Source organism: Phragmites australis, chromosome 3, assembly GCF_958298935.1.
Source record: "Phragmites australis chromosome 3, lpPhrAust1.1, whole genome shotgun sequence".
Classification (NCBI taxonomy): Eukaryota; Viridiplantae; Streptophyta; class Magnoliopsida; order Poales; family Poaceae; genus Phragmites; species Phragmites australis.
Window position 1 is genome coordinate 47,390,682 of NC_084923.1, and position 12,124 is coordinate 47,402,805.

At 44.1% G+C, this 12,124-nt stretch overlaps 2 protein-coding genes across 2 annotated transcripts; one reads left to right on the forward strand and one right to left on the reverse strand.

Annotated features, from left to right (window-relative positions):
* The first annotated feature begins 2,125 nt into the window (after window positions 1-2,125).
* Window positions 2,126-10,158, forward strand: LOC133913536 (DNA (cytosine-5)-methyltransferase 1A-like). Its single transcript, XM_062356712.1, has 12 exons — window positions 2,126-2,167; window positions 3,867-5,322; window positions 5,554-7,030; window positions 7,156-7,320; window positions 7,462-7,657; window positions 7,750-7,861; window positions 7,941-8,088; window positions 8,179-8,376; window positions 8,476-8,754; window positions 8,845-9,006; window positions 9,098-9,316; window positions 9,557-10,158. The coding sequence occupies exons 1-12, from the start codon at window positions 2,134-2,136 to the stop codon at window positions 9,686-9,688; spliced, it is 4,578 nt and encodes a 1,525-aa protein (XP_062212696.1). The 5' UTR covers window positions 2,126-2,133; the 3' UTR covers window positions 9,689-10,158.
* A 291-nt stretch (window positions 10,159-10,449) lies between these two features.
* Window positions 10,450-11,697, reverse strand: LOC133913537 (PRA1 family protein E-like). Its single transcript, XM_062356713.1, has one exon. The coding sequence runs from the start codon at window positions 11,451-11,453 to the stop codon at window positions 10,755-10,757; it is 699 nt and encodes a 232-aa protein (XP_062212697.1). The 5' UTR covers window positions 11,454-11,697; the 3' UTR covers window positions 10,450-10,754.
* Between the last annotated feature and the right edge of the window lie 427 nt (window positions 11,698-12,124).

Consider the following 12,124-nt stretch of genomic DNA (forward strand, 5'->3'; position numbering starts at 1 on the left):
CGGTCCTCCGCGCTCGCGCGCCAAAATGGTCCCCCCACCCCCACCCAAAACTCAAAAACCCCAAAGGCCAAAACCCCAGTGCCTCCTCGCATTCTCGACTCTCCGCTCCTTGTCGTTTCGCCTCTCCGCTCCACGCAGCGTCGCCCCCGCCGAGCCACACCTCCGACGCACGCTGCCGCTCTCGTCGCCGGAGAGCCCGCTCCTCCTCGCTTTCCTCGGTAATCTCGCCGCCTCGACTGCTCGCTCGCTTCGTTTTGTACTTTTGGAGAGGGTTTTGGATGCAGTTTTGCCTCCACGGTGTAGTAGTCTGGCTGGGTGGGTGGCTCTGCTGATCGTGCCGGGGGTTGCCGCCGGGAGGCCCTTCTCCGAGGTCTCGCCGCGTTTTTCGGAGGCCGGCGGCTCGAGTCGCGTAGCGAGCGTTCATCTGTGGTCTCCAGCCCCCCCCCCCCCCCCCCCCCGGTGTGCTTCTGGCGCGGAGCGCGGTGTGATTTTCACATTGTGGCATCTCGTCTGACGGGTGAGAGGGGCAGGAAGTAGGGATTCGTTTCGCTGGCTGCTGCTGTTGCGGAGTCGCGTGCGTAGACTGCCTCGGCTGTGCCATCCATTTGCTTCGTCTTCTCGTTTTGATCGTTCTGTTCGGTTGCGCTCTTTATCGCCTGCTTACTTAGTGATTTTGCGCGAAGGGTTATTTCTCTTGTTGTGTTGGCTTCTGATGACGATGCAAGTTTGACAGTCTACTTGATGGTTTTGCTATGCAGGGATTGCGGAGTCGGTGATGAAACGGTGACCTGCGCTGCCGGAATCTGCTGATCGTGCTGGTAATACTGTCCCTACGATTTGTATACTGGTATCTCATTTTTCAGGTGATTATTGCTGCACTTCGGTCGAACAACCTTTGTAGTTTGATGATGTAGTTGCTGAATTTTGTTAAAAAAAGATGAAGTAGTTACTGAATTGCTCCGGGTACTTTGGTGTCTGTGAATTATTTTGTGGAAACAGTGAAGAGTTGCCCTTGCTTGCTTCTTTTGGTCTGGTGGAGTTGTTAATCATACTCAGTTAGCGGTTGCGTTTCCCAGGTGGCATAATTTGAATCAGTTATGTGATTGTTTCTGCCGCTTCATTGTTCCTTGGCGGATTTGTCTGCTCTAGTCATGAGAATAAGATGGCTTATAGCAATGCTCCTGCTGAGTCTGCAAAAGTAGAACTAGTCAATTCTGTAGTCTGAGTGAGTCATGCCTAATGTTGTAGCCACCTTCTTGTGTGGTTTAATGTTCCTGCCTAGTTAGTCAGGCCTAATGTCTAGGAAGTAGAAATACAAACACATCAAAGCTGCCATTTGAAATTGCAATCAGATATACACAGTGCAGGACTAGAAAATGAATTATTTGTCGGTCTTTTGTTGATGTGACTATGGTACTTATGTTTAATGAATGATCTAATCCTCACAAATTGCCTCTTTTATGGTAACATATTTAAGGGATGAGCGGGTGTATACTTCAGTGTAGTTTAGCTGTTACGTGGTGACAATGTGTTTTCTTATTGGAGCATTTTAACATGGTTGAATTAAAAGGCATACTTACAAATTATTTCATTGCAGCACAGGGTGCTTCCTCAGTTCAAGAATATATGATGTTTTGGGACAAGACACAGTTTCCAATAAGCATCTTTCACTACAAATTTGCATCATAATACGTTAGTAAAGTATAAAAAATTTGATATTTGGAAAGGGCTTCTCTTAACAAATCTAATTGTATTATTTTCATTTAATGAATCTAAGTAGTTATCAATATATTAATAGTCAAAGTTGAGGAAGTTTGACCTGCCAAATTCTAAAATATCATATGTTTCTGAATGGAGTACATGATATGTTGTATATATATGATGCATTTGCTTTTACTCATGAATCTCTCGTGCTAGTCAATCTGTTTTAGTTGTCCGGCAAAGCTTACAGTCCGGTAGGGTTTTCAAACAACAAAATATGCACCGAAGTAGCATCGTCATTACCTTTTTTCCCTATTATGTTTGTTTCCTGATTTAATCGCTAAACTCTTTTAGTTTGCTGCTTGATTCTTACATTTATTTTGGAAATGTTAGTTGACATGTTTGCTTTATTATAAACTTTTCAGAGGTGTAATGGCGAAGAATCCATGTTCTGCTGTTGCCACAGGTCTTGTTTCTAAATGTCTTGCAACTACCCCCTCCCTCTAGTAGCTATGTGCATATTTTAATGCAAAAAGATGTGGTTTTCCGCAATATAGCACTTCTCTCTTTATGAATAGAGTTCCACTGTTCATTGTTTTATGCATATGGCATCTTGTATATTTTTCCTAGTTTTCACTAAAGACTGTTAAAGGCCGATTTATGAATGCTAGGTTACACCAAACTTCAGTTTATATCATGCCTGTATTGCGATACATATTTGATACCAATACGGCTCTAATATGTGTCGAATGAATTAGGGAAGTTTTGGATTCAGTTTATTCTTTAATCAAAGAGGAAAAAAACCATTACTCCTTAACACAAATTCTCCTCAAATTGCTCATCGCAATATTGCATTTAGGTCAACATGAAACCGCTCCCAAATCTGTGTGCCCAACTCAACCTCTTCCTCTGTCCTTGTTGCCGCTACTTCCCTATCGCCACCGTCTTCCTTGATACCTTTCATGCCGCCTCCTTCCTCTATCATACCCTGCCAAAGTGTGCGCTCATGTCAATGCCAATGAGGCAAAGTGTGCGTTGCCTTAGTCATGGTATTCCTTTTGCATTTGTTTATGTATTTTCAACAACATCGCCTTATGCGCCCACATTTCGGTGACCTACTAATACAGCAAATATAACCAATGGCTTCTTTTTTCCACAGTAATATTTTGCCTTAGGTTTTGTAGTCTAATCTTAGCCAGCATCCTTTTGCTTTTTGTAGGTGAGGAAAGCTACCATAAACATGAATAGTCTTTGCTGGTATATGGGTGTGTTAGAGTGAGCACTAGAAGGTCAATCTTTTTTTAAGCATCAAAATGCAAAATTAACTGTAGGTAGGTACACTGAGATTAACATGTTCATGAGGCCTCGTGGGTACCAGGTTGTTTAATAATTACGTTAGGATTAGTACCATCCTTATTTCTGAACATGCTAGGAGCAACCTTGTGGCATTCATCTATACCTATTTGAAATTACACTGTTCTGCTTGTAGGATCAGGTAGCTATGGAGAATATTTACAGTGCCTTGTAAAAATTCGCTGTTGTGATTCATAGAGGAGTTTCACTTAGTGTCACCCAACGGTTAGTCACTGCACTCTCATATGGAGTCTTAATATGAATCGCTAAAAGCCTCACTGAAGAACTTCACCTCTGCTACACGAGCAAACATCCAATAGGCAATATCAATACTGCTGTTCCACAACTGGCAAACAGGGAAAAAACTTTTAAACCGTTCCTTTCCAAATTCAGCTATGCTATTGTAGTATTGTCCAACTTTTGTCTTATAAGTTTTTTGTTAGTGATTTAGCAATCTGCAACCAAACTAGTATAGTAGATACATCTCAGTTCCTGTCTTTCCCAATTTCATCCACTTATCATCATCTTGCCAGAAACTTAAGTTTAAACTATCTGGGAATGGCAGCCTGAGTACTCAAGCTCATAAGCCAGGCTTACCTAGATTTGATTATATGTAACACATGAATTCAACAAGCTGGATTTGAGCTTTACTTACTGCATCGATATACTTGACCGTCACTACTTACTAGGATGAAATAGTGGTTCTGTTTATCAAACTTCTTTTTTGTGTTTCTATGGACATATGTGTTTCATCTGTTGCCTACCTTTGCATTCAGTTATGTTAATGTGTGCATTATTCTTTTGGTTTTCAGGAACAAAGAAGCGCAGAGCAAAACCGCATAAGAGGGAAGATGAATCCACTGAGAATGAAGAAATGGTAACTGAACATGACATTGCTACAAAAGAGAGCAATGGCATAGCTGATGAGCCTGTTGCGCGCAAGAGACCAAAGAGAGCAGCTGCCTGTTCTAACCTCAAAGAGAAGGAATTGGACTTATCTGAAAAAGATTTAGTTGTCACAATCAAGGAAAGTCGGGTGGAAGAGGAAGAAATAGATGCTGTTAGGTTGACAAAAACAGAACCTGAAGATCGGCGACCATGCAGAAAACTCATTGATTTCACCTTGCATGATGCAGATGGTAATCTGCAACCCTTTGAAATGTCTGAAGTTGATGGTATTTTCATAACAGCTCTTGTCATGCCCTTGAATGATGATCTGGAAAAGGATAGAGAAAAGGGTATACGCTGTTTAGGATTTGGGCGAATTGAGGACTGGGCAATTTCTGGCCACAATGAAGGGACTGCAGTAATTTGGGTCTCAACAGAAATAGCTGATTATAAATGTGTGAAGCCAGCAAGCAGTTACAGGTCTTATTTTGACCACTTCAGTGAGAAGGCTCGTGTCTGTGTTGAAGTTTATAGAAAAATAGCTAAATCAGTTGGTGGAAATCCTCAGCTTGGCCTGGAAGAATTGCTTGCTAGTGTTGTCCGTTCCATTAATTCAAACAGAAAATCTGGTGGAACAATGAGCAAGGACTTTGTGATTTCCATTGGTGAGTTCATATACAACCAACTTGTTGGATTAGATAACACAGCAGGCAGCAATGATGATATATTGGCCACACTCCCTGTTCTTGTTTCACTAAGAGACGAAAGTAAATCTAGAGTAGAATTCAACATGTTTTCAGTTATGACCTCAAGTGGAACTCTGAAGATAAAGGATGAGCAGTGTAAGGGAGTAAATGAGGACGATGATGAGAAATTAGCAAGACTGTTGCAGGAAGAGGAAGAGTGGAAGATGATGAAGCAGAGAGGGAAACGTGGAACTTCACAGAAAAATGTCTACATCAAAATTAGTGAAACTGAGATTGCCAATGACTACCCACTGCCAGCTTACTATAAACCATATAGTCAAGAAATGGATGAGTACATATTTGATAGCGACATTGGCTTGTTTTCTGATGATATGCCAGTGAGAATCCTCAACAATTGGGCTCTATATAATTCAGATTCCAGACTCATTCCTTTGGAGCTCGTCCCTATGAAATCAGGTGCCGAAAATGATACAGTGATCTTTGGATCAGGTTTTATGAGAGAAGATGATGGTAGTTGTTGTTCCACCGCTGAACCAGCACAGTTATCTTCTTCCTCAAGTAAATCTTATCAGGAAGATCCAGGAATTCCAATTTATCTGAGCCCAATCAAGGAGTGGGTTGTAGAATTTGGTGGTCCTATGATCTGCATAACCATTCGAACTGATGTAGCTTGGTAAGTACCCTGGCAGCCCCATTTCATTATGTATTATTAATTGCCTCAAAGGGGAATTATAGTTTGAGCTTAAGTACACCAATTCTATGCTAGTTTTTGTTTAAAATAACTTCTCATGCATTACAGCTCTGCCCTTAAATTTGACGCTTTATTTTAAGCATGGCATCTTGCAGTTCCTTTCTATTTAACCTTTCTCCAACTTATGTATAGTTATTAATACCATTACTCCAGGTACAAACTGCGCCAGCCAACAAAACAATATGCTCCATGGTGTGAGCCTGTATTGAAAACAGCAAGGCTGGCTGTTAGCATCATCACTCTTTTAAAGGAACAAAGTCGTGCTTCAAAGCTTTCTTTCGCCGAAGTCATTAAAAAAGTAGCAGAACTTGACAGTGGGCACCCTGCATTTATATCATCAAATTCAACGGTTGTTGAAAGATATGTTGTGGTGCATGGACAAATAATAATTCAGCAGTTTGCAGACTTTCCAGATGCGTCTATTCGACGGAGTGCCTTTGTCACAGGCCTTGTACTGAAGATGGAAGAAAGAAGGCACACGAAATTGGCTATGAAGAAGAAATCTCAAGCGATGAGAGGAGAGAATCTGAACCCAAGTGCAAAAATGGGCCCAATATTAAGAAGGAAGCTTATGCGTGCGACAACTACAAGTTTGATCAGCAAGATATGGGGTGATTATTATGCCACGCACTTTCCAGAGGATACAAAGGAAGGATATGGAAATGAACAAAAGGAAATTGATGAGGAGCAAGATGAAAATGAAGATGATACTGAAGAGGAGGTTAATGTTGAAGTGGAACAAGCTGCGAGGACCCCACCATCAGCACGGTCTAGAAAGTCATCAAATACTTGCAAGGAAGTTAAATGGGAAGGGCAAACAGCTGGAAAAACAGTGTCCGGAGAAGTTCTGTACAAATGTGTTACAGTTCGAGATCTTAGTGTTGCTGTTGGTGGGACAGTCACATTGGAAGATGATTCAGGAGAACCCATCATGTGTTTTATTGAGTATATGTATGAGAAACATGACGGTACAAAAATGTTTCATGGAAGGATTCTGCAAAAGGGTCCTCAGACTGTTCTTGGCAATGCTGCAAATGAAAGGGAGGTTTTCTTGACTAATGATTGTCTAGAGTTCGAATTAGGCGACATCAAAGAATTGGTGACTGTCAATGTCCAATTGATGCCGTGGGGCCACAAATACAGAAAGGAGAATTTCGAAGCTAATAGGATTGAAAAGGCGAAGGCAGAGGAGAGGAAGAGGAAGGGTCTACCAGTGGAATATTTTTGCAAAAGCTTATACTTGCCAGAGAACGGTGGTTTCTTCTCCCTCCCTCATGATAAGCTTGGCCTTGGAATTGGCGCTTGTAGCTCCTGTGAGAAAAGAAAACTAGTTGATGGTGAATTCAATATACTTTCAGAGACTAGTTTTGACTTCAAGAATATCAGATACAACGTTCATGACTTTCTGTATATTAGGCCTGAATTTTTCTCCCAAGGAGAGGGCCATGAGACCTACAAGGCTGGAAGAAACGTGGGCCTAAAGCCTTATGTTGTATGCCATGTATTGAGTATCCATGTTCCCGCCGGATCTAAGAAAGCACATCCTGAATCGACAAAAATAAGTGTGAGAAGGTTTTACAGGCCCGATGATATATCATCATCAAAAGCCTATTCGTCAGATATCAGAGAGGTTTGCCTTTTTGTTATGTCTGATCACTGTATCATTCCTGCTTGAAAGTTCATAGATGAACTCATGTCACTCACGCTTTCATTCTCTTGGATGTCTTTGGTCTTTACTATTGTCATTTGATCCAGGTATACTACAGTGAAGATATCATGACTGTGCCAGTGGCAATGACAGAGGGAAAATGTGAGGTTAGGATGAAGGCCGACCTTCCAAATTCAGATCTTCCGGTGGTGGTTGAGCATGTATTTTACTGTGAACATTTGTATGATCCTGTTACTGGAGCCCTCAAACAGGTCAGATATTCTGAATCCTGCCTTTTCATTTCCCAGTTGCTTGGAATTTTTTTCCTTGAGAAATTTCTGTTGTTTAGAATTTTTCCTTGAGAAATTTCTATAGAATGTTAACTGAGATTATCTTGCATGATCTTGAACCAGCTTCCCACCAATGTTGAACTCATGTCACTGATAAGGAGGGCACCTTCTGCTTTAAAAAAGAATAAAGGAAAGCAAATTTGTCACGATGGCCTAGCTTGTTCAGATAAACAGAAGGATAGGCACCAAGAGAACTGTCTTTCAACCCTTGACATTTTCGCTGGCTGTGGAGGTTTATCTGAAGGATTGCAGCAAGCCAGTATGTATTTCTCACGTAGATGTTGATGTTGGTTGATGGGAACACCTTGACTTCCACAGTTAAACATACTTTCTGATCATTCGATTCCACAGGAGCGTCACTCACAAAATGGGCAATTGAATACGAAAAGCCTGCTGGGGAAGCATTTGGTGAAAATAATCCAGAAGCAGCAGTATTTGTGGAGAACTGCAATGTGATTTTGAAGTACGGTCACTTCTTTCTTTTGGGTATGCTTAATAGTGTATCATGTATCTCCAACTCATTTGTGAGTACTGTCATGCAGGGCAATAATGGATAAGTGTGGTGATGCTGATGATTGCATCTCTACTTCTGAGGCTGCTGAGCAAGCAGCTAAACTTTCTGATGAGAAGATTAAGAATCTGCCTGTGCCTGGTGAAGTAGACTTCATCAATGGTGGACCTCCATGTCAGGTCTGTTGTTTTTCCACTGACTAGGAAATATTTTACGCTTGTTCAACCTTCTAAACCAATTGCGTGACTTTCTGTGCATCCTTTTCTTAGGGATTTTCTGGAATGAACAGATTCAATCAAAGTCCATGGAGCAAAGTTCAATGTGAGATGATCCTAGCATTCCTGTCTTTCGCAGAATATTTCCGGCCCAGATTCTTTCTCTTGGAAAACGTCAGGAACTTTGTTTCGTTCAACAAAGGCCAGACCTTCAGACTAACACTGGCATCACTCCTGGAGATGGGATACCAGGTGCTTGGCGTTCTTGTTACTTCTCTACTTGTAGTTCTTGCGTTCTAGCGTTTCCTTCAAACGCTGAATGTTCTAACCTTTTTCTTTACATATTCTTAGGTTCGATTCGGAATTCTAGAGGCAGGGGCTTACGGTGTCGCACAGTCCAGGAAAAGGGCATTCATCTGGGCTGCTGCACCTGGAGAGGCCCTTCCTGAGTGGCCTGAACCGATGCACGTCTTCGCTAGCCCTGAGCTGAAGATAAATCTCCCTGGTGGCAAATACTACGCAGCTGTCAAGAGCACTGCCACAGGGGCACCCTTCCGGTCAATAACAGTTAGAGATACAGTTGGGGATCTTCCACCCGTGGAAAATGGCGCCAGCAAACCAACAATACAGGTAAGTGCCACACCAACATCACTCCTGTTTCTTCTGTCGATGTCCTTGATTTTGTAGTATCAGCTGAATTTACTCCTTTATATGGCGCAGTACGGAAGCGAGCCTGTGTCATGGTTCCAGAAGAAGATTAGAGGCAACTCAGTTTTGCTAAACGATCACATATCCAAGGAGATGAACGAGCTTAATCTCATAAGGTGCAAGCACATCCCAAAGAGACCTGGCTGTGACTGGCATGACCTGCCAGAAGAGAAGGTAAGATTTGCATTCACTCTACCTGCTGTTTTCCATCTTCTAGGTAACCATGCCAACGGAATAATTCTCTCTTTTCATGGTGCGAGTACAGGTGAAACTGTCAACCGGGCAAATGGTGGACCTGATACCTTGGTGCTTGCCCAACACAGCCAAAAGGCACAATCAGTGGAAAGGCCTATACGGCAGGCTGGACTGGGAGGGCAACTTCCCCACCTCCGTGACCGATCCCCAGCCAATGGGCAAGGTCGGCATGTGCTTCCACCCTGAACAAGACAGGATCATCACTGTCCGTGAATGTGCCCGATCTCAGGTAACCACCTTCGCATGCATAGTAAAGATTCATTGGTTCGTTAACAAGTAGTCTTACATCAATAACCTAAACGAAGCAATCTTCAGTAGTTTTTGGCTGCTTAATTGCTTTGGTAGTGACTGAATTATGTAACCAGAACCAGAGCTTCTATGCAGCTTTAAGCACAATGCACAAAATATGTTGCTAATTTCCTTATCTCTGAACCATCTAATGGTATCCACATGTTTCTGGACCATGCAGGGCTTCCCTGACAGCTACCGTTTCGCGGGCAACATCCAGTGCAAGCACAGGCAGATCGGGAACGCCGTGCCACCTCCGCTTGCCTACGCGCTCGGGAGGAAGCTCAAGGAAGCCATCGACGCGAGGCGTTGAGCAGCTTGCCTTGGTCGCCGTCCAACTTTTTGGTTGGTCCAAGTGCACGTGATTAGTTATTGGAACTCCTGCATTTTGTGAGCAAACAAACTCTGAACTCGATTCTGACTGGGCTGGTACGCTGGTAGCCTGGTTACGTGGATGGCTTTTTGTACATCTAACCAAGGGAGGAGTAAGTAGTTAACACCAAGAGGATTCTGGTGGCATAGAAACAAAATCATAGCATTCGGAGTATAATCTTCTGTGGACAGTAACTTAAGTCATGGGGGGTATAATCTTTTGTGAACGGTCATTCAAGTCATTGGGGGTATAATCTTTTGTGGACAGTAACTTAAGTCATTGTCATTGGGGGTATAATCTTTTGTGCACTGTAACTTAAGTCATTGTCATTGGGGGTATAATCTTTTGTGCACTGTAACTTCAGTAATATGGTGACATGAACTATTTAAGGTGAAATATGAATAACCTTTCCGGGCATCTACAAGCAAGGATGAGCGAGCAACATCAGGATCTACTGCTGTCTCTTTCTCAAATTGCAAAGAAAAATGTGGCCATCTACCTTTGATGAACATACGGGTGGCGGAAAAGCACTTTAAGGTGACTTGCCACTTGATCATAGTTCCCCTTCATAGCTAAGTTCTTCAAATAATCTCCTGATGTGAATTTCATGCATAAAACAGCATTGCATTTAGCGGTCAGAAGCTTTATTCCCAATTTAGATGGATGGATGAATTACACTTGCCTGCACTGCACCCTTCATCTCCAGGAAAGCATTGCAATTTTTTTTCTTTCTTGAAAACAGATTTAAATCATAGCAATCACCTCAAAATTTTCGCTCAAACAAACACAATACTACAAACAAATAAAAAATCTCCCAAAAATCGATGCAAGAGGCTACACACAACATGCAAACTACAAAAAGGTTAAAGACACCTTACCAAAGAAATATTTAGAACATTACAGCTTCCAAGAACGCCTTACAAAATCCGACAGATGGATCAGAGCCACCAAGAATCCCCTCAAGAACACCAACCAACAATGTCATCAGCATCAGCTGAATGCTCCCTCATCTTGGGAGCGTGTAGCCGAATCCGCTATCCGTGAAGGAGGAGCCGGCGCCATCGAAAGCGTCCCTCTCGTCGAGGTAGTAGTTCACCCTGAGCGCAGCGTGCACGCCGATGACGGCTGCAGCGACGACGAGCGAGACGAGGAGGTTGAGCCCCGCGTGAGTGAGCGCAACGGCGAGGACCGTGGCCGCCGAGAGCACGGCCAGCACGACGCGGTCGTCGACCTCGCGGCCGAGGCACAAGAGCGGCTCCCCCTCTCCGCGCCCGAAGTAGAGCCCCAGCCAGGCCACGAAGAGCGCCAGGAAGGCGAGCATGGAGACCGGGCGGTAGACGAGGCCGACGAAGACGAGCACGAGTGCGGTCAGCGCGTAGTTGGCGCGGAAGTATGCCAGGTTCCGCCGCGCCCGCGCGCGGGCCTCGCCGCAGCTGTCCGGGCGCGAGAACGCTGTGGGATCGAGCACCTCCAGCCAAGCCCGCGGCCGCCCCGCCGCGGCCCCCGCGAACGCCCGCGCGCGGGAGAAGAAGGCGACCCCGGCCTCCGCCGCCGTCGTCGCCGACGAAGACGACGCCGCCGCCTCCTCGCCCACCCCGTTCCTCACCGCCACCGCCCCAGCCACATCCTCCTGCTTGAGAGGCGCCGGCGGGGTAGAGGTGGGGACAGCGCCGTACCGCGACCAGGAGGCGGTGGAGGAGGGCATGGCAGGCAAACCCTAGGCTGCGGCGGTGGCGCTGGATCGGGCGGCGGGATTCGCGTAGCTGTGTTTGGCTTGGCGTGGCTTCGAATTCGATCGATGGGGTGGGCTGTCGAGTGGATCTGTGCGACGAAGAGAGAGGGGAAAGGTTTGGAGATTTTTAAGGTCCCAAATCCCAAATTGGCCACTTCGCGGGCTTAAGTAAAATGCCCTCGTTTGCAATGCAAAGCGACTTGTTGGAACGTCGGCAGATCAAAATGGCTGGTATTAATAGGTTTAATTAAAGCGAAAAATGGGTTTCAACGTACTAACATGAGTGTCATTGTGTCATAACCTCCTCCCAAGTGCAACAATGATCGCGAACTGAGCTGTCAGGGTAAAATTTGTCCATCCGAGTTCGACTCCTATATTTGACATAAGTGCTTGTAATTTTTTAAGATTAAATTTTAAGAAAAATGGTACACATATATGTGGTTGGATATACGTGTAGAGAACGGAAATGTGATGTGTGTGTATAAGTACGTCCGACTTTTACTCTTAAAAAAAGTGCAACAATGATCACGAATGGATGTAACATATGGCCTCATGAAATTGAGATGCAATACCAAATCTTATGCTAATGGAAAAGTTTTACTTTTCTCGGTGGAGATTGATGTTTGGCATATTATTCGGGCATG

What these genes read in the sequence shown, in the direction of transcription:
- LOC133913536 (XM_062356712.1), top strand. Translation starts at nt 2,134, where the DNA reads ATGGCGAAGAATCCATGTTCTGCTGTTGCCACAG. An exon ending in AACTGCAATGTGATTTTGAA is followed by an intron (nt 7,862 to 7,940) that starts GTACGGTCACTT and finishes ACTGTCATGCAG; the next exon opens with GGCAATAATGGATAAGTGTG. An exon ending in TCCTGGAGATGGGATACCAG is followed by an intron (nt 8,377 to 8,475) that starts GTGCTTGGCGTT and finishes ACATATTCTTAG; the next exon opens with GTTCGATTCGGAATTCTAGA.
- LOC133913537 (XM_062356713.1), bottom strand. Translation starts at nt 11,453, where the DNA reads ATGCCCTCCTCCACCGCCTCCTGGTCGCGGTACGGCGCTGTCCCCACC.